This window comes from Hippopotamus amphibius, chromosome 4 (genome assembly GCF_030028045.1).
Source record: "Hippopotamus amphibius kiboko isolate mHipAmp2 chromosome 4, mHipAmp2.hap2, whole genome shotgun sequence".
NCBI lineage: Eukaryota > Metazoa > Chordata > Mammalia > Artiodactyla > Hippopotamidae > Hippopotamus > Hippopotamus amphibius.
This window is the reverse complement of record NC_080189.1, coordinates 29759366-29783899: the sequence shown is the minus strand read 5'-3', so window position 1 is coordinate 29783899 and position 24534 is coordinate 29759366. Positions and strand designations below refer to the sequence as shown.

The following is a 24534-nucleotide window of genomic DNA, read 5'->3' as shown; positions in this document are numbered from 1 at the left end:
GCCTGCGTCTTGCTAACTTTGTTACTTACCAATTCCCATACCCCACCCCTCATCAGCTGATGGAATTCAGAGTAAAACAGTCCTTTTATTTTTGCCCTGCACATGTGATGGCCTGGTTGCCTTGGTTAACTTATTCTTAAAGGGTGTTGGATTTTATAAGAGCATATAATGATTGATATTTTTCTATACCATTTTTTCTTGTAAAAAGAAGAGATAAAATTTAAGTCAAGTTGTTTTTTAAGAATGGAAATGTCTCTATTTTTAAACATATTTAGAGTTACTTAACAAAATTGTCTTGCCAAGGGCGTAAGTTCATCTAATTAAAAATCCTGTATTACTTTAAGATTGTAACAGAATATCACAACATTCATGACTTAACACAACTGTGTATATATTATATAATATATATGATATGATGTATGACATATTCTTATACATTATATTGAGACTGACACCCTAATGTTTCTAAAATGACTTATGAGCGCACTACACTGATAATGTGAAGTTTTCATTCAAGTAACATTACTGAAGAATACTGGATTATAATTACATTTTATCCACGGTTAGTCAACTATATTTATTCTCTTTGATTTCATAATTTCTTATTTTTATATAACAAAACTGTTAAAATAGAAGAATGATCTTTTAAAAGATAAACCAGTTGTAGTTAACCAATGAAAGCAAAGTGCAACTTCTGTGGCCATCTAAATCTTCTCCATTGCCTAAGAGACTATGAAACAGGTGTGCTTTGACTCACAGTGGTCCCTGAAACTGCTCCTTCGGCACCATTTCTCCCAAGCAACCACCCCTGGTTCTCAGCCATTCCTCACGTAACTCCAGCCACTGCCTTGAGTGCCATCTTTTCTTTCTCAACAGGACCTGCCTTTCAGGCAGCACCCTATTCTTAGGAATTTGCCCGTAATCTGCTCTTCCATTTATCAACCTTTCATCTAAAGTCTAATGTGTAGCTGTCTGTCCTTGACAACTTCATCTCTAGGTACTTGTGCTCAAATATTATTTTCCTGATCTGATGAACTGCACTCTGAGACAGTGATAGGAACTAGTGAGTTCACGGGAAGCCTCTCAGGAACAACATTTACCTATCACACTGCCTTTATAGGTCGAATCCTTAAAAGAATAATTTCATGGGAACTGCAGGCACTGTGTCAGTTTGTAAGGGAGATAATTTTAGTCAGCAAGCCTTTTTGTGCCCTTCAAATCATATCAGATAAAAGAATAGTTTCATTTTCATTGGAAAAGTACATTTTGCTTGTTATTTCATGCTTTAGCAGCTTCCTAGAAGCCATAAGTCAAAGAAGTTGTGACTGCATTATAGTTTCTCTAAAATGTGTCACTTTATTTTAATGTGCTGAGATTTCTATAGTGAGATTAAAAACATAGGTGTACGAGTATGTTAACTGAAGCTATGTTTGTAATAAAGAAAATTGGGATCAACCTTATTGTCCAAGAATAGGAGTGAATAACTGTATGTGTGTATGTATGTGTATGTGTGTGTGTAAATAAGTTATAGCATATCCAAGCTGTGGAATATCACCTAGCCACTTTTTTAACTGTAGCAGAATTAGATACACTGATATTGAATGATCTCCAAGACGTTATTGTTTAGAGACAACAAGCAAGTCATATGGACATATGTAACATGATTCTCATTTATGTAGAAAAATAAAAATGATTACAAATATATGCACATATATACAAATGCAAATGCATAGGCAAAGAACTGGAGCTCTTCCTCTCTTCTTCCTCTTCCCTTCATTTCCCTTCCACTTCATTTCTTCCTGAATATTTCAGTCTTAAAGCCATTAGAAGAGGCTGAGCAAAATAAATGTTTGTGCCAGTGGAAAGGTCGACCAAAGGCGGACTGATCAGGGCAAGGTGTCAGGAGTTAAGTGAGATGAGGAGGGCATCCACTCCAATGATGGCCTGGCACAGGGAACCAGAGACCTGTTGATACAAGGAGAATGTCACGTAGGAATGTTGAATTCAACCAACCGTAGATTGAAAATATTCAGAAAAAAAATTCCAGAAAGTTCCAGAAAACAAAATTTGGATTTGCCCAGGTGCTGGCAACTATTTGCATAGCATTTACATTGTATTTACAACCATTTACCTGACATTTACATTGTATTTAGTATCATGACTAATCTAGATATGATTTAAAATGTATGGGAGGATATGTGTGGGTTATATGCAAATATCACATGATTTTATGTAACAGACTGAAGCATCCATCAATTTCAGTATCCAAGGACGTCCTGGAATCAATCCCTCATGGATACTGGGGGAGAACTGTATACACCAACTAGTTAACGGGACTTACCTTTTTAAAAGAGGAGTAAAGGGTGAAAAGAAGGTTAATACGCAGTCTTTCACTATTTTACTCTGTAGTCATATGTGTTGCTCTTTACATTGAGAATACAAGCAAATTTTAATTGTTTAATAGAAAAAGAGGGAGAGATAACATCACAGAGCCCACACATATATGCCTACCACAGCAGGAATGTGATTACGCTAGTTTCAACTACTGACTTACCTCTGGTTTTAACTGAAAAACAAAGATAATTCAATTGGTAATTCTACACTGAGTTTAACAATTTTCCTGTAGAAATAATTCAGGTTAGAAAATAATACAGGGGCCTCAGAAATACATCATTTCATGTAAGCTTCCCTTTACTCAAGTCTGCCAGGAATTCTGGCTGAAGGAAATGAAAGTATGATGTTGCAATGAAAATTTGTTTTGTAACTCTTTAAGATTCTGTTACTTAGCCTCTATTAGAAATTTTGTTTGTGAGGCCAAATACAGACTAAACTAAATAGATCTGTCATGGTAACATTAGCATTCTGAGTTTGAAATAAGTGTTTCCTTTTAATACACATATTGAAATTTCTTATTATGACAAACTGGGGCACATGAAATGGCATTTCATGCTCCATTGAACTGAATTCTCTGCAGCTGCTTAGAAATGTTTGAGTTTCAGTGGATTTATTAATTTTAGTGGCCCTGTTTCCCTTTACATTTGTGAAATACACATTGCTCTACATTTTAGTTATTCTAGAAATGTGAATTCATTGGTCTGTCTGCTTCAGAGAACACTCATGAAAACTAAGAGAAATTATAAATGCTAATTAAATACAATAACAAGAATAATTGTAAGTGATAGTCATCAATTTATTTATTCACTACTAGTCTCTATAAATGTAAAAGCTGACAGAGCAGATAAGGTACTTGCTCTGATTAAGCTTCCATTCTATTAGGGAAAGAAAAACAAATAACTAAACAAGATAATGGCAGAGTGTGAGAAGTATTGTCAAAAGAACAAACAGATGTGATAGGCAATAGCTTAGCAGAAGTGGGAGGGCCTTTCCCAGGGTGGGGCACATTTCGGCTGGGATATGAAGGAAGAGAAGGAGACCGCCAGTGAAGAGGAGGGGGTCAGCTTTTCAAGCAAGGGCACAGTGAGTGCAAAGGCACTGAGACAAAAAAAGAGTAGTGTGATTGAGCGAAAGAGTGAAGTGTGGTAATCAAATGGAGAGAGTCCATAACCCATTATTTTGTGTTAAACACTGTGCTGATGGTTTTCCCTGTACAAGCTTATTTAATCTTCATAGTACTTAATTCTATGAGGCTCATCCGAATATGATCCATATTCTCAAGTGGTAATACTGAAGAACAAAGAGATAAAGAGTCCTATCTACAAAATTAGTCATCCGATAGTGGTGGGGACACTATATTCACCTAGGAGGTGGGACTGCAGAACCCATGCTTCCAACATTATGTCATGCTATTTCCCAAAGAAAACACCATACAAATGTAAATTACTGTTGTTATTATGATAAAGTTTTAGTTATCTTTTATAGCTTAGAAAACTCATTTATATTTCCATATTTCATTGCTTAACGAATGCTGTGCCTTGCTATCGATGCCAGGCTTTACAAAGAATGTAGACACAGTAGAGACTATTTGGTATAAGGCCTCCTCGTTGGTAAAGAGTCTTGATATATGTGAAGCAAGTGTGACCCTATTATGAAAAAGGTAAGACTACAGTGTCAGTATTCATATATTTAGAGAGATATCACGAGGAAAAATAACTAAACATTTCATATGGCCCCAAGTAGATATAGTTTAGAGAGAAGTTACTTTTAGAGAGGAACTTATTTTGAAAGAGGAAATGACTTTCTAACATTGAAAAACTCCAAAATTGGAATAAGCTATACTGGGGGAGATAAAGAGACCCTAACATCAGAGAGATTTAAGCCTAGGCAGCAAAACCTGTTATTAAAAGTGTTGTGTAGAGGATTCAAGTAATGATTGGATAATTGAACCAGGGTGGGTTTTCCCATTCCTAAGATTCTATGATGGACAAGCTATGATGAGAAGCCAGGAGAGAGAGATTTGGCAGAGCATGGCATAGAATCCAGATGCCAGATATAGGTGAAGAAGCAAAGTTAAGATCCCAGATAGGAGGATTGCAATTAAATAATACCATAACCCCGTTTTCTTTTCTAATTTCAAGGGAACTGGTGACCTGGCTTAGGCTAGAAAACAGGAGTAATCCTGTCTTGGTAAACATCTACTCAGCATCCTACATTTCAAAACCAATCATATCACCCCATATAAACATAGCGTGTTGATTATATATGTCTTTATTAAATTATCTTTATCATTGCACTGATTTGTTTATCCATATGTCTTCTCCTTCTAGACCCTACACTCACTGAAGGAAAACTTTTATTTGTGTTTTCAGATATAGAAGTGTAACTGGGACAACCAGTAGCAGACCCCTATGAGTCCAGAGAATAGATCAGAAAGTCAAAGTTGGATTTAGAAGTATAACGTTTGTGGCCAGCATTAACTTTCCAATTACCTATCAAAGTCATAGACGTGTTCTTTGAATATGAAATCAGAAGACTAATTCATGAAATATATTTTTGATTTAGAAGATTATAAAATCCAAGTGATTCAGTGAAAGCCATAATGAGTTGTGATGGCAATAGATCTTAGGTCTGGAAGATTTTCTCCATTTGGTGTTCTAGAGATCTACCAAATGGAGTCACAGTGAATTAGTTGAAAATAAATATTTTGTGCTAAACCAATATGTCGATCTTTATAGAAATATGGTCTAGAGAAGTTTCTTTGAAACCCCCAACATTTTAGGTAGATTTCTTAAATAAAAGATAACAGTGGCTTCTTGGAATTGAGATGATTATAACCTCAGCTATCTACCATTGAAGAAAAAACACTTTGCAATACTTTTTGGTGTTATTAGCATAACTTTTTAAAGTTTTGTTTTGGGGCAGTGAAAAAGAGTGACTTATTTGAAGGGTTTTCCTAATATGACTGTCTTGAGCACCTTTTAGAAATGTGGTGTTTGTGCTTTGTTAATCATGTATGCGAAGGCACGGATACCGCAAGAACTGAACCAGAGCAAACAGAGGAATTTGCTCTTCTGCACGTGCATTGTTGACTTTTACCTTGTTCTTAATTTTGGCCGTTCTTCAGTATTAATTAGTTGAAAATGTCTAAAACAGATGTCAGCTGGGGCCTCCCAACTTTTCAAAGAGCCAGCTTATGCTGGCTCAAAAGCCAGCCTTGCCTCTTCATCCCCTCAAGTTCTGCCACCTGTGGAAGTCCTAAGCCCTCCCCAGGATTTCTGTAACTTCTCAAGGAGCTTCTCATCTCTGCCTGCTTCACTTCTTTTGCCCCAGCTTCCTGTCACACCATCTTTGTTTAATCGTGCAGGAGCAGGGAACCTGCTCATCCAAAAAGAGAATCTACTTATATCTATAGTTACTGAGAATGATACAGAATCTTTCACTGATCTGGACACAAGGTAGACACAAGTTAAGATACCTTTGAATCCACGCAAATGTATCTTTATTTTGCATACAAGATGAAGCCTTGAAGAATCAATTTATTAAAAATCAAGTATAATTGACTTGCATGACAATTTTAATATTTCTTCTTTATTTGGGATTGATAGTCCCTGGCAGAGTCTCATAACATTTGAGTTTAGAGCCTGTAGCCATGTTAGTTTGAAGCCTTTAGCCTTTATGTGTATACTTAAAGAGTAGGGGCACTTGCTAGTTTAATGGACTGTTACAATAAATCTCTTTGCAGTATAAATTGATTACCACCTCATTTTATCCGATTTATAAATTGCCATGTACTGGAATTACTTATGTTCAAAAACTCTAATATTTAAACATTACTAAAAAATAAATTAGAACCCTCCTGTACTGTTCGTGGCAATGTAAATTGGTACAGCCACTGTGGAAAACAGTATGGAGGTTCCTTAAAAACTAAAAGTAGAACTACCATATGACCCAGCTATCCCCCTACTGGGCATATGCCCTGAGAAAACCATAATCCAAAAAGAAACATGTAGCACAATGTTCATTGCAGCACTATTTACAATAGCCAGGACATGGAAACAACCTAAATGCCCATCAACAGATGAATGGGTAAAGAAGATGGGGCCCATATATACAATGGAATATAACTCAGCTATAAAAAGGAATGAAGGTGAGTTATTTGTAGTGAGGTGGATGGACCTAGAGTCTGTCATACAGAGCAAAGTAAGCCAGAAAGAGAAAAACAAATACCATGTGCTAACTCATATATATGGAATCTAAAAAAATGGTGCTGATGAACCCAGTGACAGGGCAAGAATAAAGATGCAGATGTAGAGAACGGACTTGAGGACATGGGGTATGGGGCGAAGGGGAAACTGGGACAAAGTAAGAGAGTAGCATTGACATATATACGCTACCAGATGTAAAATAGATAGCTAGTGGGAAGCTGCTACATAACACAGGGAGATCAACTCAATGATTGGTGATGACTTAGAGGGGTGGGATAGGGAGGGTGGGAAGGAGTCGCAGGAAGGAGGGGATATGGGGATATATGTATAAATACAGCTGATTCACTTTGTTGTACAGCAGAAACTGGCACAACAGTGTAAAGCAATTATACTCCAACAAAGAGCTTAAAAAAAATAAATACCAAAGTATAAAAAAAAATTTAGAAAAAAATGAAAGAACCAGTGTTCAGAATTGTCTATTTTAAGGAGTTTCCTGACGAGACTAATTGAAAAATAAGTGGAGATTCAGAAAACAGAAAGGCTAGAGACATAGCAATAGACTATGTGGTTCTCACAAGCTGTTTATTGCAACATTAAAAAAATTTATTATAATTCATGAGTCAGCTTTAAGATTTTTTAAACCACGCATTAAATTTGCTACCTTTAAATAGAAGTTTCATTTCATTATCACTTAAACACTTCTTATTTTCTCATCTTAGGCTTTTAATTTGGGTAATAATGTTTCATCATCTATTTCTTTTGTATTTCACAGGTTCTGTTAACTTTCATTGGACAATTTACTTCAAATTGTTCATGAAAAAATAAATTTTAATTATCATTATTTCCCTCAAGTGATATCCATATGAGTTGAGTGTCTGTCTATAGAACATTTACCTTGTTTGGAAGGACCGTGATATAATAGCAAGACTGAGAAAAGGTAGATTTATGCAAAAGGCAAACAGGCTTTCAATTCTTTGGAGGATTTTTTTTTTTCAATTCTAAACCTTTTTATCATTTTAAGAAACATTTCTGGTTTCACTTTGTTGTAAAGAGCAATCAAAATGATCACTGATGCCACATAATGTTTATTATTACTCAGTAATATACATGTTCAAGGAATCTGCTACCATTAAATTATTCTTAACCTTGCTCTTGGTGAGACCAGTGTTATACTGGCACTTTTTAAACAAAGAGAGTAAGATGAAAATAGTTTTCTCATGTTTGGAATCATCAGGATACAATTTTTATATGATTTTAGTTCCCTGAAACTAGCCACCATGCTCTGTGAGGGCCTGGAATCAATGATGCCACTTTAGCCACATCCACGGCAGAGCTTTGACCCACAGAAGAGCTCACTTAGGCCACCTCCAGGCTCTTCCCCAGGATTATCAGGTCGATAGCATAGACCATCAAAAACTGCGGCTCTCCCTCCCCCGAAACTAATGCTTGATTGCACAGTGGCCATGGTGGATGACCTGAGAGAAGATGATTTGGCAAGCGGTCCCCTGGGGGGTAGAAACTGTTCCCTCTTAACAGGTGGCACTGCCATCCTCAGCCACCCAAGTCAGAGTCATTAAAGCGACCATTCACTACCCAGAGTCATTAAAGCGACCATTCATTACCCCCTCTTTCTAACTCCCACTGCTAATCAACTCCCTGGCCCTGAGTGTTTTCCTTTTTCTCAAAACTCTCTCTCCGTCTTTCTCCCAGCTTCTCTCCTAGTTTAGATCTTTACTATTCTTCACCTAAACTGTTGCTCAAACTTTTAACTGACCCGCCATCAGTTTTGTCCTCCCTCAACTCCATAACCATCATTACCTCCATGAAACTTAAATATGACTCTGCCACCTGCAACTTAAATCCCTTCAATAGCCTAGCAGAAAAGTTCAAACCCTTTGCCGTGGCATTCAGAACCTCAGCGTCTGCTCATCCCACCCTTTCCTTGCTCCTCTCTGCCTTGCCTTTTATGTTCTTCTCAGAGAACCATTCTTTCTCTCTTCTGTGCTCATGCCATTCTCTCTTCTTGGGTACTTTCAGCCCTAGATATCGTCCCCATCTTTAATTTCATAATCCTTGCCCATCATTTAAGAGTTATCTCGGGCATCTTGTCATTCAGGAAGTCTTTGTCTCTTGTCCTCTGTGGGTTAGATGCAACTCTTTTTGTGTCCCTGAAATATTACACGCATATCTCTGCTATTATCCTTAGTAGACCATATTATAATTAACAGTTGCTATGTCTTGGGTTCTCAGCTAGAACGTGGGTTCTTTGATAAGGGATGCTGTTTTATTTGTCTTTGAATCTTTTGTATCAGACTTTGAATCTATCTCAAACGAGGCACTCCTTAAATATTTGATGAAGGAGTGAATGAATGAACAAGTAAAAGCTGTATTTAATGGAATTAAGTTTTGATGGGATCTGAAGATAATATAAAACATAGAATTCTTAACTGGAGCAATGGATTTGTGATATTCACTCACAGCTTTCTTCTTAGTCCTTGTATGTGACCAGTAGAATGAAACTAGGTGATCTGATTTTAGAGAGTATTTTGTGATAAGTGTATAAAGAAAGGAGGAACTGATAGTTCTGTATAGGAATTAAAGGAGAAACTTTGGTCTCATAGGCAGCATGTTCTTTCACCAAAACAATGAAACAACATTAAAAATTATCAGAACAGGAAAATTATCAAAAGTCCTATCATGAACAGAAAGATCTCAGGTTATATGTCTCAAACTTCAACTCTGAATCCCTGGTCCTCCCAGCAAAGGTAGGAAACAGAGCCTCAGTCATGCCCCATACTGATAATAAGTATGTGGGCAATAAGCTCAGAGTACAGATATGGTGGTAGTGTCACTGTCACCACCACTGTCATGGTTCTCTGTTGCGCTGCTACTTCCTTACTGGAAGAGCTTGGCTCTTCAGTTATTGGAGAAGAGGAAAAGTTGATGACCACAACGGAGTTTACACTGACTTTCAGGCAACTTTCAGAGCTATTCTACACTTCTTGTAGAATATTTTATTCCTGTAACCAGGGAGTAATTTCCAGGGGTGTTTTTGGTTCTGTGTTTGCTATCTCATTGGTAATAGACTGCAGCAACAATGAAATCTGCTCTGTATTTCTCTCACCATTCCACAGATAGTTTGCCTGCCTTTCGTTGAGGTCAGTTAGTTAACAGCAAATGCTACACTAAAGTCCTGCAATTAATCAGTCGGCACTGCCTTCAACCTCAGTCCTGAATATTAAACACAGTGGACTCATTTGGAGAGAATCAGGCAAATATAAAGGTCATAACATTAATCACAGAGTTACCTGAAGCTTGAAACTTTTCTTTCCTTTAGAAGTGATGGCTCGTCAAGGGGTGATGATAGAGCAACAAGAACTCCTCATGGTTTCTGGGGGTTGTTAAATTTCAGTGGTGATTTTTCTGATTTTGATTAAATATTTGATACCAGGCTATAGCAGTAGAAACACTGCAGTACTGGGCTTCACCACCATCACTCCTATCATTTTACAATAAGTGAAGGATGACAGAGGACTCTGTGGTTGTAACTGTTTAATAGCTTTAAAAAAAATTACGTCTCTCCCTATACCAGATTTGAGATTGGAGGTGGGGGAAGCTTCAATACTCTATAGCCAGAATCTCCAGTTCCCTGACCTTTTGTAATTCCGTCACACCCATCCTACTGATCTCTACTGTAGGATTGCAGCTCCCTACCCTCTCTGCTTGTCCATCAGGACTACTGAATTTACAAAAACGGGAAACAAAAACAAAAGCACACACAGACACACTTTTGAGTGGTGCCTCTACAAGTTCATGGTAGCCCACACTAGTGGAGCCCTCAGGGCTTTCCATCAGTCTTAAATGTCCACAATTTCATTCTCTAGTAGTTTCCTCAAGCCCACTCTCTTACTTGCATCTCTCCTACAGCTAATGTGTCCTGCTTACAGTTTTCCTGAGAAAATAGGGAAAAGGGTTAAGAAAATTCATACTATCTGCCAGCCCATTTACATGTATTATCTCATTTAATTTGCACAGTCTGAGAGATAGAGATTAGTGTTCCTGTAACAGAGAAGGTAACTGAGGCTCAGGTGAGTGGTGCCTGTAAGTGATGACACTGGAAGTGAACCAAAGTCTGCTCAACTCCCAGCCTCTTTTCCTTCCATAGGATGTGATCCTGCTCTACGCCTGAAGCTCTGTGGTATGAACCATCAGATTTCTCACTCCCGCATCTCTGAATGTTTATAAATCCATATTTCCTTGATTTTCTCATGTTTCTTTTCCTCTCGTAGGCTAGTATTCTCCATCCATGGTCTATCTTCTCCCCATAGAGGGACCTTAATCATGGGCTTCTCATTATTCAAACTCTTTCTTGTAATAACTTTTTCCGCTCAAAAATATATGCATCTTAAATTTGTCTTAAAAGAAAAGCATTCCTCATGTTTGTGTCAGCCTCTGTATGCTCCCCTGTCACTCTTCTTTCCTTCATAACAAGCTTTTAAAAAGCTCTTTTTAATGCTACTCTTTCACTACTAATTTAGTCTTCTACCCACTGTAGTCTGAATTCCAGGTCTACCATTTCATGGAACTAGTTTTATTCTAGGAATACAGGATTTGGAGTTAAGAAATAACCAAATCCAGTAGTTACTCTTCAATCATGACCCTGTGGCTTTCTAATGTGTATAATATTTGCTTTGGGATAATCTCTCATTGCTGGAACCATCCTTCTGTGACTTTCAGGATACCATTTTCTCCTAAATTTGCAGTTCTTTTTCAGACCACTTATTCTTAATTCCTTTGGGTGCTTCCTCCTCCCCTTAGGCTCCCTAAATGTTAATATTCTTCAGTGTCTTATCATTGACCCTCTTCTTGCTTATTTAACTGACCTTTTGTAATTCCCTCACACCCATCCTACTGTGAACCCAATCCACGTTCATGTTATTAAATTACCCCCTCATGCTGAAATCAGCCCCCAGTCTCTATCTGTGGTCCAGACTTCTTAAGGGCTCTCAGATCCATATGTTTGATTGCCTAATGAACTTCCATGGAAATTTTAGTCTGTAGGTCCAAATCCAGAGCAGACGCAAAGTCTTTCTTTCCATCCGTTCTCTCTATCAACGTAACAGATACCATGATGTCCCCAGGTGTTCTCCAGTCAGGATCTTGGGAGTCATCCTTTGCCTATATCCATTTCTCATTTTCAAATAAAACTCATTCAGACATTCCTGGATCCTTCAAAATGACATCCTACTTTTAGTCTTCAATTCTACTGTGTTAGTTTGTACCCCCAAAATTCCCTGCCTTAATACCATTCTTTACTTCTCTGTAGGATTCATTTCATTTTCTGATTAAAGCACTGGTTAATTGTGACCCATTAGGAGTACCAGTCTGTTTGTTCTGCTCGTTTATTTCCTTTATACCCACCACTTATTATCAGGTTGTAATTACGTATCTTCAGAATAATAGTATTTTACTGTGTCAGTGTCCTTAGGTCTTCTTCATCTTGTATGGTTTGCAAAAACTTAAGTTATTTATTGCATTATAGAGCAGTAATTTTTATTGTGATTGTTTTTTAAAGTTTTTGTTTGTTTACCTTGGATTTTTCCAACTTGTAAAAGTCATAAAATTTTAAACAGGAACTTTGAAGGAAGTTTCTGATCTCTCTCTCTATATTTATACAGAACTTCAGTTAATCATTTTCTTCAGTATCATAGAGCTTAAGGAAGTTTTTGTGCTAGCATTTTCCTGAATAAATTGATAACTACCTTCCCTGATATTTGTAACCCTCTGTCAATTGAATATACCTGCCAGGCTTGCGAAGATTTTCTGCTGCCTTGATGAGTGTCCCATTAGGATAGATAATAAAGGAAAATGCAGTCTTGACTACACAGCTCCTCGTGTTGAAATTGTTTGCATTTGATCTACTTTCAGTGCAGTTTTAATAGCAACCATTATCTATTTTCTCCAACTGCCTTGCTCTCTCTAGCTCTAAAAACCTGTTTAACAAAACCCATAAGCAGACACGCTGATTTGTGCTTGTAAAAATACATTCTCATTCTTGTTCTCAACATAGAAAGTTACCTCAGACATCTTTCTTCCTTTGCTTTCACATTAAGTGATGACATTTACTGGTGTGATATTAAAATCACTCCAAGATCGTCATTCAGTACTTTGGGGGTTTATTTTCTTATTTTTGAGGAAGCCCTCTTTCTCAAGCAGCTGATTGCCTCATCTGAAAAGTGTATACTTAAGTATGTATATCCATTTTGCTGGAGTACTAAATTATATGCTATACTTTTTTATATAAATTTTATTTATTTATTGGCTGCATTGGGTCTTTGTTGCTGCACACAGGCTTTCTGTAGTTGCAGCAAGTGGGGGCCGCTCTTTGTTGTGGTGCACGGGCCTGTCATTTTGGTGGCTTCTCTTGTTGCAGAGCATGGGCTCTAGGTGGATAGGTTTCAGCAGTTGTGGCACACGGACTCCGTAGTTGTGGCTCATGGGCTCCAGAGCACAGGCTCAACAGTTGTGGCACACAAGCTTTGCTGCTCGATGGCATGTGGGATCCACCTAGAGCAGGGATCGAACCTGTGTCCCCTGCCTTGCCAGGTGGATTCTTAACCACTGCGCCACCTATGAAGTCCCTATATGCTATACTTTTATTGAAAATAACACTGATTTATTTCATTTTTTTGTTTGAATAAACTGAAATTTGAATCCAAGACATTTCATTGCTGATAGCTTTATGCTGTTTCAGTGACTTATAAATTTTGGCTTTTGGTATATTTGTTAGCACATATAAAGCAAGTCCAGGGTAATTTATAAAGCTTTAATTTATGGTATATGGACTCTTGAGCAGAGTTTATCCAAAGCAATTACTTACAATTAATGCCACAATCATTACTACAGTCTACACTCCAATATTACATTTATATTTGCCTCTTAATAATATTTTTATATATAAATGTGTAGAGACATGAACATTTTCTTACATCAAAACCTGGACTAAATAAGAAATTCATTAAAATTAAAAGCAGTATATATTTTTCTTAACTGTATCTTGGTCTTTAAAGAATCAGTTCTAAGTCTACTCTTATTCAAATCTTGTTAAATATCAGTAATTTATGGTAACCTTGAAAGAAATAAATATTGGGATTTTAAAATCATATTTAAATAAATTTTCCATGGATCTGTGCTGCATACCTTCCACTATATTATAATTATTTTACCCATTTTTCTGATATTGGAAGGTAAGATTCAACAGGAATCTTGCAAAAAAGGGAGAGGAAGAATTATTTTTTCTTTGACTTCCATTTTCATCACTTTCTCACTTTTTTCTTCAAATATTAAAAATCTGTTTTGGCATTTTTTTACTCATTCCTTCTTTATTTTAAACTTTAGTTTTTCTCAGTTGATATTTTTATGTTGGAGATTGGTGGAGTAATAAATACTTCCCTACACAGAATGTTTTTTAGAATGTGTTCCTGTTTAGAAGGTGTGTAGTACAAAGAACTGTTTAATCCTTAAGTGTCAGGTTCTAAGTAAGGTGCTGTAAGTACAATACATAAGAAACAGACATATTGTAGTTCAATTAAATACAAGGTATTTTAGCCATTTAGGCTACTATAACAAAATACCATAGACTGGTGGCTTATAAACAACGCAAGTTTATTTCTCACAGTTCTGAAGACTGGAAGTCCAAGATCAAGGCACCAGCAGGCTTCATATCTAGTGAGGGCTGCTTCTTAGATCATTATTTTTTCACTGTAACCTCCCATTTCAGAAGGGGCAAGATATCTCTCTGGCATCTCTTTCATAAGGGCACTAATCCTTTGTGTTAGAGCTCTTATGACCTAATCACCTCCTAAAGGCCTCACTTCCAAATGCCATCACACTGAAGATTAGGATTCTAACATATGCATTTTGGAGGGACGTAAACGTTCACTCCGTTGCACGGGGATTACGGATTACGTACAGATCAGATGAGGACAAATAGAAGATGCCAATGGAAATGTTCTCTAATTATGCAGCCTCCCTCTTCCTGCTCGTGCACATTTCTGCCAGTTCATCCTCTCTGATAAGGGAGTGGTGAGCTCCTTAGGCTTCCAAACCCTCAGTGCCTCCTACTGGCCTCCCCAGGGGCGTCTGATCAAGTCTGCCTTTCCGTCTCCCTCTGTGGAAGTCCTCAGCATTCTCTCCGCTCACTCCTCTCTGAGCACTGCCTGCACTTTTCTGCCGCCTTGAGTTTGCTCAGGCTCATCACTCAACCAGACATGCTCTCAGTTCCCCTCTGCCTGTCAAGCTTCTCATTGTGTGCTTTGATATCCACATTTACCTTCTTTCATCTCATCTTCTCCTTGAGGCATTTCTCTACTTTTTCTTGAGCACTCCCCCAACCTTCTGGGATGCAAGAATAAACAAACAAGCAAACAAACTTGAACTCATGCATATCTCCTATAGAGCCTACAATCACTTTCCATTCTGCTTGGAATCAAGAGTGCATAGGATGTAAAAATGGAACACATTGACTTGGTGTTCAAAGCCTATTATCCAAGCATTTAATTTGTGTCTACCATGTGCCAGACTCGAAGTTGGACAATAAGATACAGATGCGATAGATGAGTTGACAAACAACATACAGTCTGTGAAGTGCTCCAGTAGAGGTGAGCACAGGAAATTTATAGGAGTGGTACTAAGTCAGGTGAGTCAATAAATGGATGAAAGAATGGATGACTATGTGAATGAATAATTTATTTTAATGCTCTAGTGCTGACATTTAGTACTCTGCACTCCTCCTGGAGGGTAAATCATCCTAATAATCTTCTGTTGCAACTGAAATGCATATCCTAATTTCTTGCTTCACAACATTTGTTAATAACACTCAAGTGATACAATATAGTTCTAATGAATTCTGTACACCTGCTTTCTCTGGTACATCATCCTGGTTTTAATTACTAGATGGACTGCGGTCTCCAACTGCAAAATTAAAAACATTAATTTGGAAATTTAAAAAATAATGTTTAAGCATATGGCTAACCTAATGGTTCACTATTAAAACAGCTAAAATATATTTAATGCTTCTTTGATTTATGTTTCATCCTTGTGCACAATTTCAATACTTTATTAATTTATTTTTCCTGGGTTTCTACTTATGGTGATTTGAAACATCCTCTTTTCAGAGTCCATTGCAAAAAGAATGTCAAGATCTTGTTGTTTTTTTTTTTGCTTTTTCTGTTTTACAACCTTTTTACTAAATTTTCCTTTTCCCTATTCTGGTTCTTTAATTTTGTCTTTTAATCACAGAAATTAAGGAGGCTTCCTGAACCTATACTGTAATTGGCATCATGATCTAGTAGGTGTTTTAAACTGAGTGCACACTCAGTGTAATCATTTGATGCACTTCAGAGATCCAGTGACTCAGGGTCATTGTGCTGTACAATGTCACACAACATACAGTTTGGACACGAGGTCTTCCTTGAGATCCTTCAGCAGAAGTTTGGTGGGGACTGCTCAACAAAATTGCCGTATAACAAACAGTCAGATGTGATGTGCAGTTGAGTTTAGAATTATTTTTTTGAATTTTATTTATTTATTTTTTTATTGGCTGTGTTGGGGCTTCGTTGCAGTACGCAGGCTTCTCATCGCAGTGGCTTCTCTTGTTGCAGAGCATGGGCTCTAGGAGCATGGGCTTCAGTAGTTGTGGCACTCAGGCTCAGTAGTTGTGACTCGGGCTCTAGAGCTCAGGCTTAGTAGTTGTGGCACATGGGCTTAGTTGTTCCATAACATGTGGGATCTTCCCGGAGCAGGGATCGAACCTGTGTCCCCTGCATTGGCAGGCAGATCTTAACCACTGTGCCACGAGGGAAGTCCCTGGTCAGTTTTCTTTCTTTCTTTTTTCTTGTTGCCATCGTTTGTTAGACCCCTGTGAGCTCAGACTAATAAAATGAAAGACATCATCATTTTTTGTCTGATTCAGTCATCCCACAAATGTTTATTGAATACCTACTATGTGCCAGCTTTTTTTCTAGGCACTAGTGTGGAAACAATAAATAAACATAATTAGTATCTTAGGAGAGGAAAAATATAAAGTAAAGAGAGGTGAGTGAGAATGACTGAGGTAGGGAAGTATACTTTATACACATTGTTCAGCGAAAACCTCTCTCCAATCAAATGCGTTTGAGCAGAGACCTGATTGGAGTGAGACTTGCAGATAATTGGGGCAGAAGATTGCAGGAAAAGTGGCAGCAAGTGGCAAGCCCCGAGGCTTCACATGCTTAGGGAACAGAAAAGAAGCCAGTGTGGTTAGAATAGAGCGATCACCACAAAGTGGTAGGAAATGAGATCAGAGTGGATGTGAACAGTAGCATCATATAGGATCTGTCAGCCTTGGGAAAGAGTCCGTATTTTATTCTAAGATGAAAAGGTATTGGAAGGACCTGAGCCAAAGAGTTACATGCAACCTGATGTGTTCTTTAAAAGATGACTTTAACTACAGATTGCATTAGTTTTCTTATGCCACACAACAAATTACTACAAGTTTAGTGGCTTAAAATAACCCGTATTTATTATCTGACAGTAGACATCGGTCACAAGTCAGAGAGGAGGGCCTCCTTGGCTGGGTTCTTTGCTTAGGGTCTCACGCATCTAAAATCAAGGTGCCAGCTGGGCTGTGTTCTCATTTGCAGCCCAGGGTCCGGTTCCAAGCTGGTGCAGGTTGTTGGCAGAATTCAGTTCCTTGTGGTTCCAAGACTGAGGTCCCGGTCCCCAGTTTTTTGTTTGTTTGTTTGTTTTTAGCATTTTAACCATTTTTTCTATTGTGGTAAAAAAAAAAATTCATCACATAAAATTTATCACCTTAACCTTTTTACGTGTACAATTCAGTAGTGTTACGTATATGCAGATCGTTGTGAAACAGATCTCCAGAAATTTCTCATCTTGCAAATCGGAAACTCTGTACCCATGAACCAACTCCCCTTTCCCCCTCCCCTCATCTCCTGACAACCACCATTCTGCTCCCTCTCCCTATGCATTTGACTACTTCACCTACTTCATCTAAGTGGAATCATACAGTATTTGCCATTTAGTGACTGGTTAATTGTTTGATTTTGCTGGCTGTCAGCCTGCCAGTGGAGGGGAGGGGGTGTCTCAGATCCTAGGGGTCCCTCTCACTTCCTAGCCATGTACCCCTGTGCAACCTTGCAGCTTACTTCTTCAAGCCAGCAGGAGAATCTCTCACACTTTGAATCTCTCTCACTCTTTCCAATTTGCCAAGACAGAGCCCCTATACTATGACATCATCACCCCCATCACCTTTGCCATACAGTGTCACCTAGTCAAGGAAATGACTATACCATCATATTCAGAGGTCCTGCCCGCCCTCATGGGGAAGAGATTGTACAGGGTGTGTACGACGGGGTGTGGGAATTTGGGGGGGCCATCTCAGAATCCTGCCTACCAAGTAAGTGGGGGACAGAATTGTAAAAGGGGCAGGAGAAGAAGCTGGAGACCAGTTAGAAGGCACTGGAGATGTTTAAGGCACTGCTTCTCAACATTGAACATGGGTGTGAATCTCCTGGGCATTGTGTTAAAATGTAGATGCTGACGTGGTAAGGCTGCAGTGGGGGCCTGACTCGCCTAACAATCTCCTCGGTGATGGTGTTGCTGCTTGTGGAACAGTGAGACTTGCAGGCCAGTGGTGATGGAGGCTTGGGCTAGGGTGCTAACAGTGGAAATGAGAAATGATCTAATTAAGGACGTATCTTGAAGGCAAACCCAAAAGGGCTTGCTGAGGAGGAAACAGAGGCACCAGGATGACTTCTGTGTTTAGGGGACGGCAGTGATTGCAGGAGGCACGTGTAGGGCAGAAATCAAGTGTTCAGTTGTGGATGTGCCAAGTTAGAATCCAAGTAGGGATGAGCACTAAATGCGAGGGAAAAAACAGGCTGTAAATCATATTCAGTTTACTAGAGACTTAAAATTTTGTGTTTCTGTGCACAACTATGAAACTCTTCCTAAATGTGCTCAGAATTTATTGTACTGTTTTAAAAAATGTAAGCAATAAAAAGGGCCTTATTGATTCATACTGCAGTTTCTCTCTCTGCTTCTCTTGCATTGACATTAGTAAAACAAGCAGTGTTTTCCTGTCCCCATGCCAGTGTTCTTTACAGTGAAATTAACATATTATTCCTCAACTCGTTAAACCTGTTCCTAGAAGCCACAACGTGCATCACTGTGCATATTTAAAGCATATTGTATTCAAGCACTCTCTAAGAAGAGAGTTAGATTTAAAAATAAGCTTTCAGCACCCATTTTCATTCTGGTGGGTGCCTCACTAGGAGATGAATTACCTAATTTTCTCTGGCTATGTAGGCAGTTTCATGGTGTGACTGCTTATTATTTCTTTCGTGGGTTAAATTATGCAAAATTAGCTTTATCACATCATGAGAGCTTGCATGGAAGTCGATCTTCACTGATTACCTTATCACAAAAAGAAGATGGCATAGACTAGAGTTGTATGGAGGTTACGTTTTCTTACAATTTCTCTCAACATCAACCATGTAAAACCTTGGCCTTATCCATAGTCATGTTCCGAGAGAAAAGGATTTGAAGAGACAGTAGCTGAAAATGGTGCTGCTACTGTTGCAGAGAAAAACCTGGCGTCTGTTCACCGATGCCGAATAGAAATATGGAGACAGAGCTTTGGAGGAGTAGAAAGGAATAGCTTTATTACTTTGCCAGGCAAAGGGGGAACACAGTGGCTAGTGCCTCAAGAACTGTGCCCCCCTATCTGGGGAATAGGAAGAAGTCTAATAGTTGGGGCTCGTGGTCAGGGGTAGGCGATAAGGATCAAGGCAGTAACAGTCCTGCATTCTTCTGATGGATGGGTGGTGAGGTAAGTAGGACTCAGCATCATCACCCTTCAGGTCCAACGGGTCTGGGGTCTACAGGCTTGTGGGCAACATACCATCATTCATCATTAACTTCTCGCACCTGGAGGGGGTTTCAACTTCTGAAAAATAGCTCAAAGATATTGTGTGCATTGTTGCTGGGAACAGGACCTTGCCCCAGGGCTGCTCTTACCTCTTTCTCCCAGGTCTTATGCAACCCACCCCTCCCTTCACAAATTAACAATTGCTTAAATCGCCCACTGGAACTCAGGGAAGGTGATGGAGGCTGAATGAAATCTGTTTTCCTATAATCAAAGAAATAAGGGACACAGAAAGGCTTTGTACCCAGGAGCCACACAGGGCCCCGCTCGGTATCACTACCTGCTCTTTCATGGAATGGCTACAGAAATGCTGGAGTTTAGCCAGAGAAAATGTTGAGACTTGGACCCACAGCATTTCATATATTTTAACAGATGAATATTAAATAAAACCTACCCATTCTTAGCACTGCTTGGGTGCTTAGCTAAGTTCATGTCCAGTGAAATAGGTTATGAGAGATGGTTTGTGGTTTCAGGTAGTGGTGAAATAAGGGCAACAGAGGGCAGTTTTGGTTTAGAGGACTATTCACTCTGTGGAACAGATGAAAATTCACTTCACTGTAAGCAAAAATCTTTAAAGAAAGACCTGCTTGATTTTTTCTATTGTTAAACCATAAAATCTGTTAGGTTTTATAACCGGGAAAAAAAGGGAGGGGGGAAGGAAGGAGATATTTCAAGCATAGCCTAGTGATTACATTTTTATAAATAAGTCAATGAGCAGATGGAAATTAAACCAGATAGCTCAATGGCAGGGATGAGAGAAAGTCTAAAGGAGCCTCCGCCCAACCCCATCCCCGTGGAGAGTGCTAAGGAAGTCAGAACTTAACTGCTATCATCTGGCCATGCTTCAGTCTGGAACCCCGAGCTAGGACTATCTGAAAGGACAATTAGGTTTTCTGTTGATTTGGAAGAGCGTGATGGCTAAGCGAGGCCACTGTTGAACCCTGCCCTTGTTCTATAAGCATCTCTTTATAGTGTACCATATTAAAACCCAGAATCTAAATCTAGACATACAGTTGTTTCTCCGTGTTGGAGAGGAATTGGTTCCAGAATTCCCTTGGATCCAAAGTCTGTGACGCTCAAGTCCCTTATATAAAATGGTGTAGTATTTGCATATCACCTACATATATCCTCCCATATTCAAATTTTCTCTAGAATATTTATAATACCTAATGTAATGTAAATGCTATGTAATATAAACATTGTAAATGCTATGTAAATAGTTGCCAGTGTTTAGCAAATTCAAGTTTCCTTTATGGAACATTCTGGAATTATTTTTCCCAAATGTTTTTGCTCGGAGGTTGGTTGAATCTGCAGATGTGAAACCTGTGAATACAGAGGGCCAACTGTAATTGTTTTAAGAATTAGTTTAGATGTCCCAATTTTTCCCACTATTGTCTATTTTTATGTAACATATTAGCTGCTTTTACAGATTGTAGCTTTTGCATGGTAATTTAAAAAACTAACTTCTTACCTTTCTTCCCCCCAGGAGCATTGAATCAAAAAAATTGGGGAAAGAAATATCCAACATGTAATAGCCCCAAACAGTCTCCTATCAATATTGATGAAGATCTTACACAAGTAAATGTGAATCTTAAGAAACTTAAATTTCAGGGTTGGGATAAAACATCTTCGGAAAACACATTCATTCATAACACTGGGAAAACAGGTAAAATATTTGCATTTTGTTTCTGAGTTTAGTATTTTTATCAGACCTAGAATATGTTTAGGTTATTTTCATTTTATTTTCCTTTGAATGGTATATTATGAACTGGATAGAAACTATAGGTAGGAAATTGGAACTTTAGACCTTTTGAAAATATATACAGAGAATTAAATGACCAATGTAGTAATATCATGTTCTCCAATAATATAACAATAAAGATGCCTCCACTGGAAGATGTGATAAAGACAGTGTAATATATAGCTAATGTAATTCAATAACTCCATCACTGGTTAATCACTTAGTCAATCAGGATTTCTTTTTCTTGGGCATTTTATTTGATCTTGTCTGCTTAGCCTTGTGCTATATTCAATATTTGGGTGTGAAAAAAAGCAATGTATCATAATTCAATTTTAAGAAATTACTAGCCCTTCTATATAGAAAGTTTAAAATTATATAACGTCCTTAAGAAGCACACTCTAAGTTTTTTTCTTAGTATGCAAAATACAATACCATAAAAAATTCCAGTAAACAGCAGATAGACAAAATAACTTAAAAAGTGAACAGCATTCTTTTTCTGATCTTATATTTTAAATGAAATTGTGTGTATAGCAGGAAGTTATGTAAAAACAAATATACTCATAGGAAAAAGGTTAGAAAAGTATTCACTATAATAGTAGCTTTGTTGGGGTGGTTTTATCATTAGTAATTTTTTTCCTCTATTTTCCATATTTTGGTATTATAATTATTTGAAAGTAGTAAGTCCCATGAGGGTAGGAATTTTTCTACATGAGTGCCAGATAAATAATAAGCACTCAATCAGTATTTGTTGAATGAATAATTTTTAAAATTATTACATGTTATAATATATGATTAATTAAATGCATAAAAGTATATTGTCCCAAATCTTGACATTTTCATTACCAGTGTTGAAGGGTGTTACAAAGCAGTAAAGCATGTGATCTCTGCTTTATTCTTCTTAGTGGAATATGGTCAAGCACTTGATCCACAGAGCCACACTTTTTAGGTTCACTAGTGACCATTTAAAGCAGAGTGTGAAACCTTGAGCAAGTTACTTAACTTCTCTGTGACTCAGTTTCCTTATCTGTTAAATAGGGATGGTAATGGTATCTTCTTCCTAGGGTTGTGTGAAGATCAAATATTTAATACATGTAACGTAATGTAATGTGTGGCATGCCGTAAATGATAAAGAAATGTTGATCAGCCTTGTTGCTGTGTTTGTTGCTGTTATTATTCATGAAAGTTTATATCTCTAGCTGGCTGGTGTTGACTGAAAAATAAATAGCACAGCCTAGAAGTTAAGAATTATATTTTATTTGGAGGACTTTACACTGGCCAGCGTGTAGGATTTAGTTCCACAGGCCAACAGTGGTTTCTGCCTAATGGAAAAAAGACTATTTAAATGGGGTTGAGAGACACTGAGATCTTGCATTAGGCTCTCAAGAGACTCAATCTCCAGATAACTTCTGAAATACAGTCAAATAGTATCTGCTGTGTAACTCAAATAGGAGAGTTTAAGGTTCTGAGACTTGCCACGGAGGGCTCAAACGTGAGATGGCTAAAACCCCTTCAACAGGAATGGGTCTCCTGCTTTCCTTGCCACAGTCTAGGACAGAGGTTCTGAAGCTGGATGAAGCCTGGAGTGATGCTTGGAGGCATAAGGTGGTGGGACAAAAGCAGCAGCCTGATAAGGAGTAGAAACAGGGTGGCCTTGAGAAGGTTGGGGAAAGCAGGAAAAGACTTTTCCTCTTTCCACTTTTCTGTTCCTTCTCCCTTTAATTCTCCCCTCACTACCATCTGATGTGTTAGGGGAGCAGGGCTTTGGACACCAAACAAACAAAACTTAGGACACCAAAGAGACGGGGCAGGTGGACTGCCTGTCTCCTGCTTTTAGCATTTTATAGCAGTTAAAGTCTTAGGTTTATTTTACATTTGTGGCAATAGGATACACTAAGTATACTATGCAGAATTACGAAGTTCAGTTTCCAAAATGGTGACTTTTTATAAATTTATCAAATAAATGATTTTCTTAATGTACCTTAGTACAAAAAAATTTAGTTAAATTTGTAATTTTGATTTTCAGAAACTTAGGTGCAATTTTATTTTTTTTTTAAGTGGAAATTAATCTTACTAATGATTACCGTCTCAGTGGAGGAGTTTCAGAAACGGTGTTCAAAGCAAGCAAAATAACTTTTCACTGGGGAAAATGCAATATGTCTTCTGATGGATCAGAACATAGTTTAGAAGGACAGAAATTCCCACTGGAGGTAAGTCAATAGTTTCACTAGCTACTATTTTATTTTCTATATCATTGGGGTTTTATTCAGTATATAATATGATTCATTTGTAATCAAACTTTATAATTTATACAGTTAAATTTTATTTGGTTAATATCTGCCTTCCTCACTAGACTAAGCTCAATAAGACCCATATTTGATTTTCCACTTCCTGGTAATGCAGAGTGTCACATTATAGATGATCAATAAATATTGATGAGTATGAATGAAATTCTTTCCATAGCCCAGTAGGGAAAAAAGGGGAAAATCTTATCAACATACTGGAGAATCAAAAAACTTCAAATTACACTGAGAAAATGTTCAGATTTAAAATTGGCAAAATAAATATAATTATAATAAATAGTGAGGGTGTAGTGAAATGTGTAAACACTTTCATACATACCTGGAGAAAGTATAAATTGGTAGACTTTCTGGGAAGCAGTTCACTTGTTTTTATTAAGAACTTGAAATATTTTATTCTCAATAATCACATTTCAGTTTGTAGCAATTTAGTCTAAAGAATAATTAAGGACATACTCAAAAATTTATGTGCAAAGATTTATTTACAATAATAAAAACTGAAACAAAAGGAAATTATTAAATACCTTATGATGGATTGTCATAGATCTTGGAAAAATCATGTTTTTGAAAGATTTATTTACACACAAAAAAGGTTCATCATAAGATGTTAATGCTTTTAAAAAGGGAATGTAAAATAGTAATACACAGTATTAGTTTTGCAAATTTTGTAAAACACAAAACTAATTAGTGGCTGAGAGTACAAAATCTGAGTCAAATGGACAAGGCTTGAATACTGACTTCACCATTTAGTTAGCAGTTATATGACATGACATTGTATGAATTACTTAATTTCCCTAAGCTTCTATTTCTGTTCCATGAAATTGACATAACAGTAGTAGCACTTCTCTGTAAAGTTATTATGAGGATTAAATGAAAGATTGAATTATTACTATTGTAAAAAGAATGGAA

At 37.6% G+C, this 24534-nt stretch overlaps 1 protein-coding gene across 5 annotated transcripts in view; it reads left to right on the top strand.

Annotated features, from left to right (window-relative positions):
* PTPRZ1 (protein tyrosine phosphatase receptor type Z1) overlaps window positions 1-24534 on the top strand; it is a 177183-nt gene that overhangs the window by 73407 nt on the left and 79242 nt on the right. For all 5 annotated transcript variants that reach the window (XM_057731057.1, XM_057731054.1, XM_057731053.1 and 2 more), the window contains exons 3-4: window positions 21074-21253; window positions 23384-23535. In XM_057731057.1, coding sequence (XP_057587040.1) covers window positions 21074-21253; window positions 23384-23535 — 332 coding nt within the window. The remainder of the gene's footprint in view (window positions 1-21073; window positions 21254-23383; window positions 23536-24534) is intronic.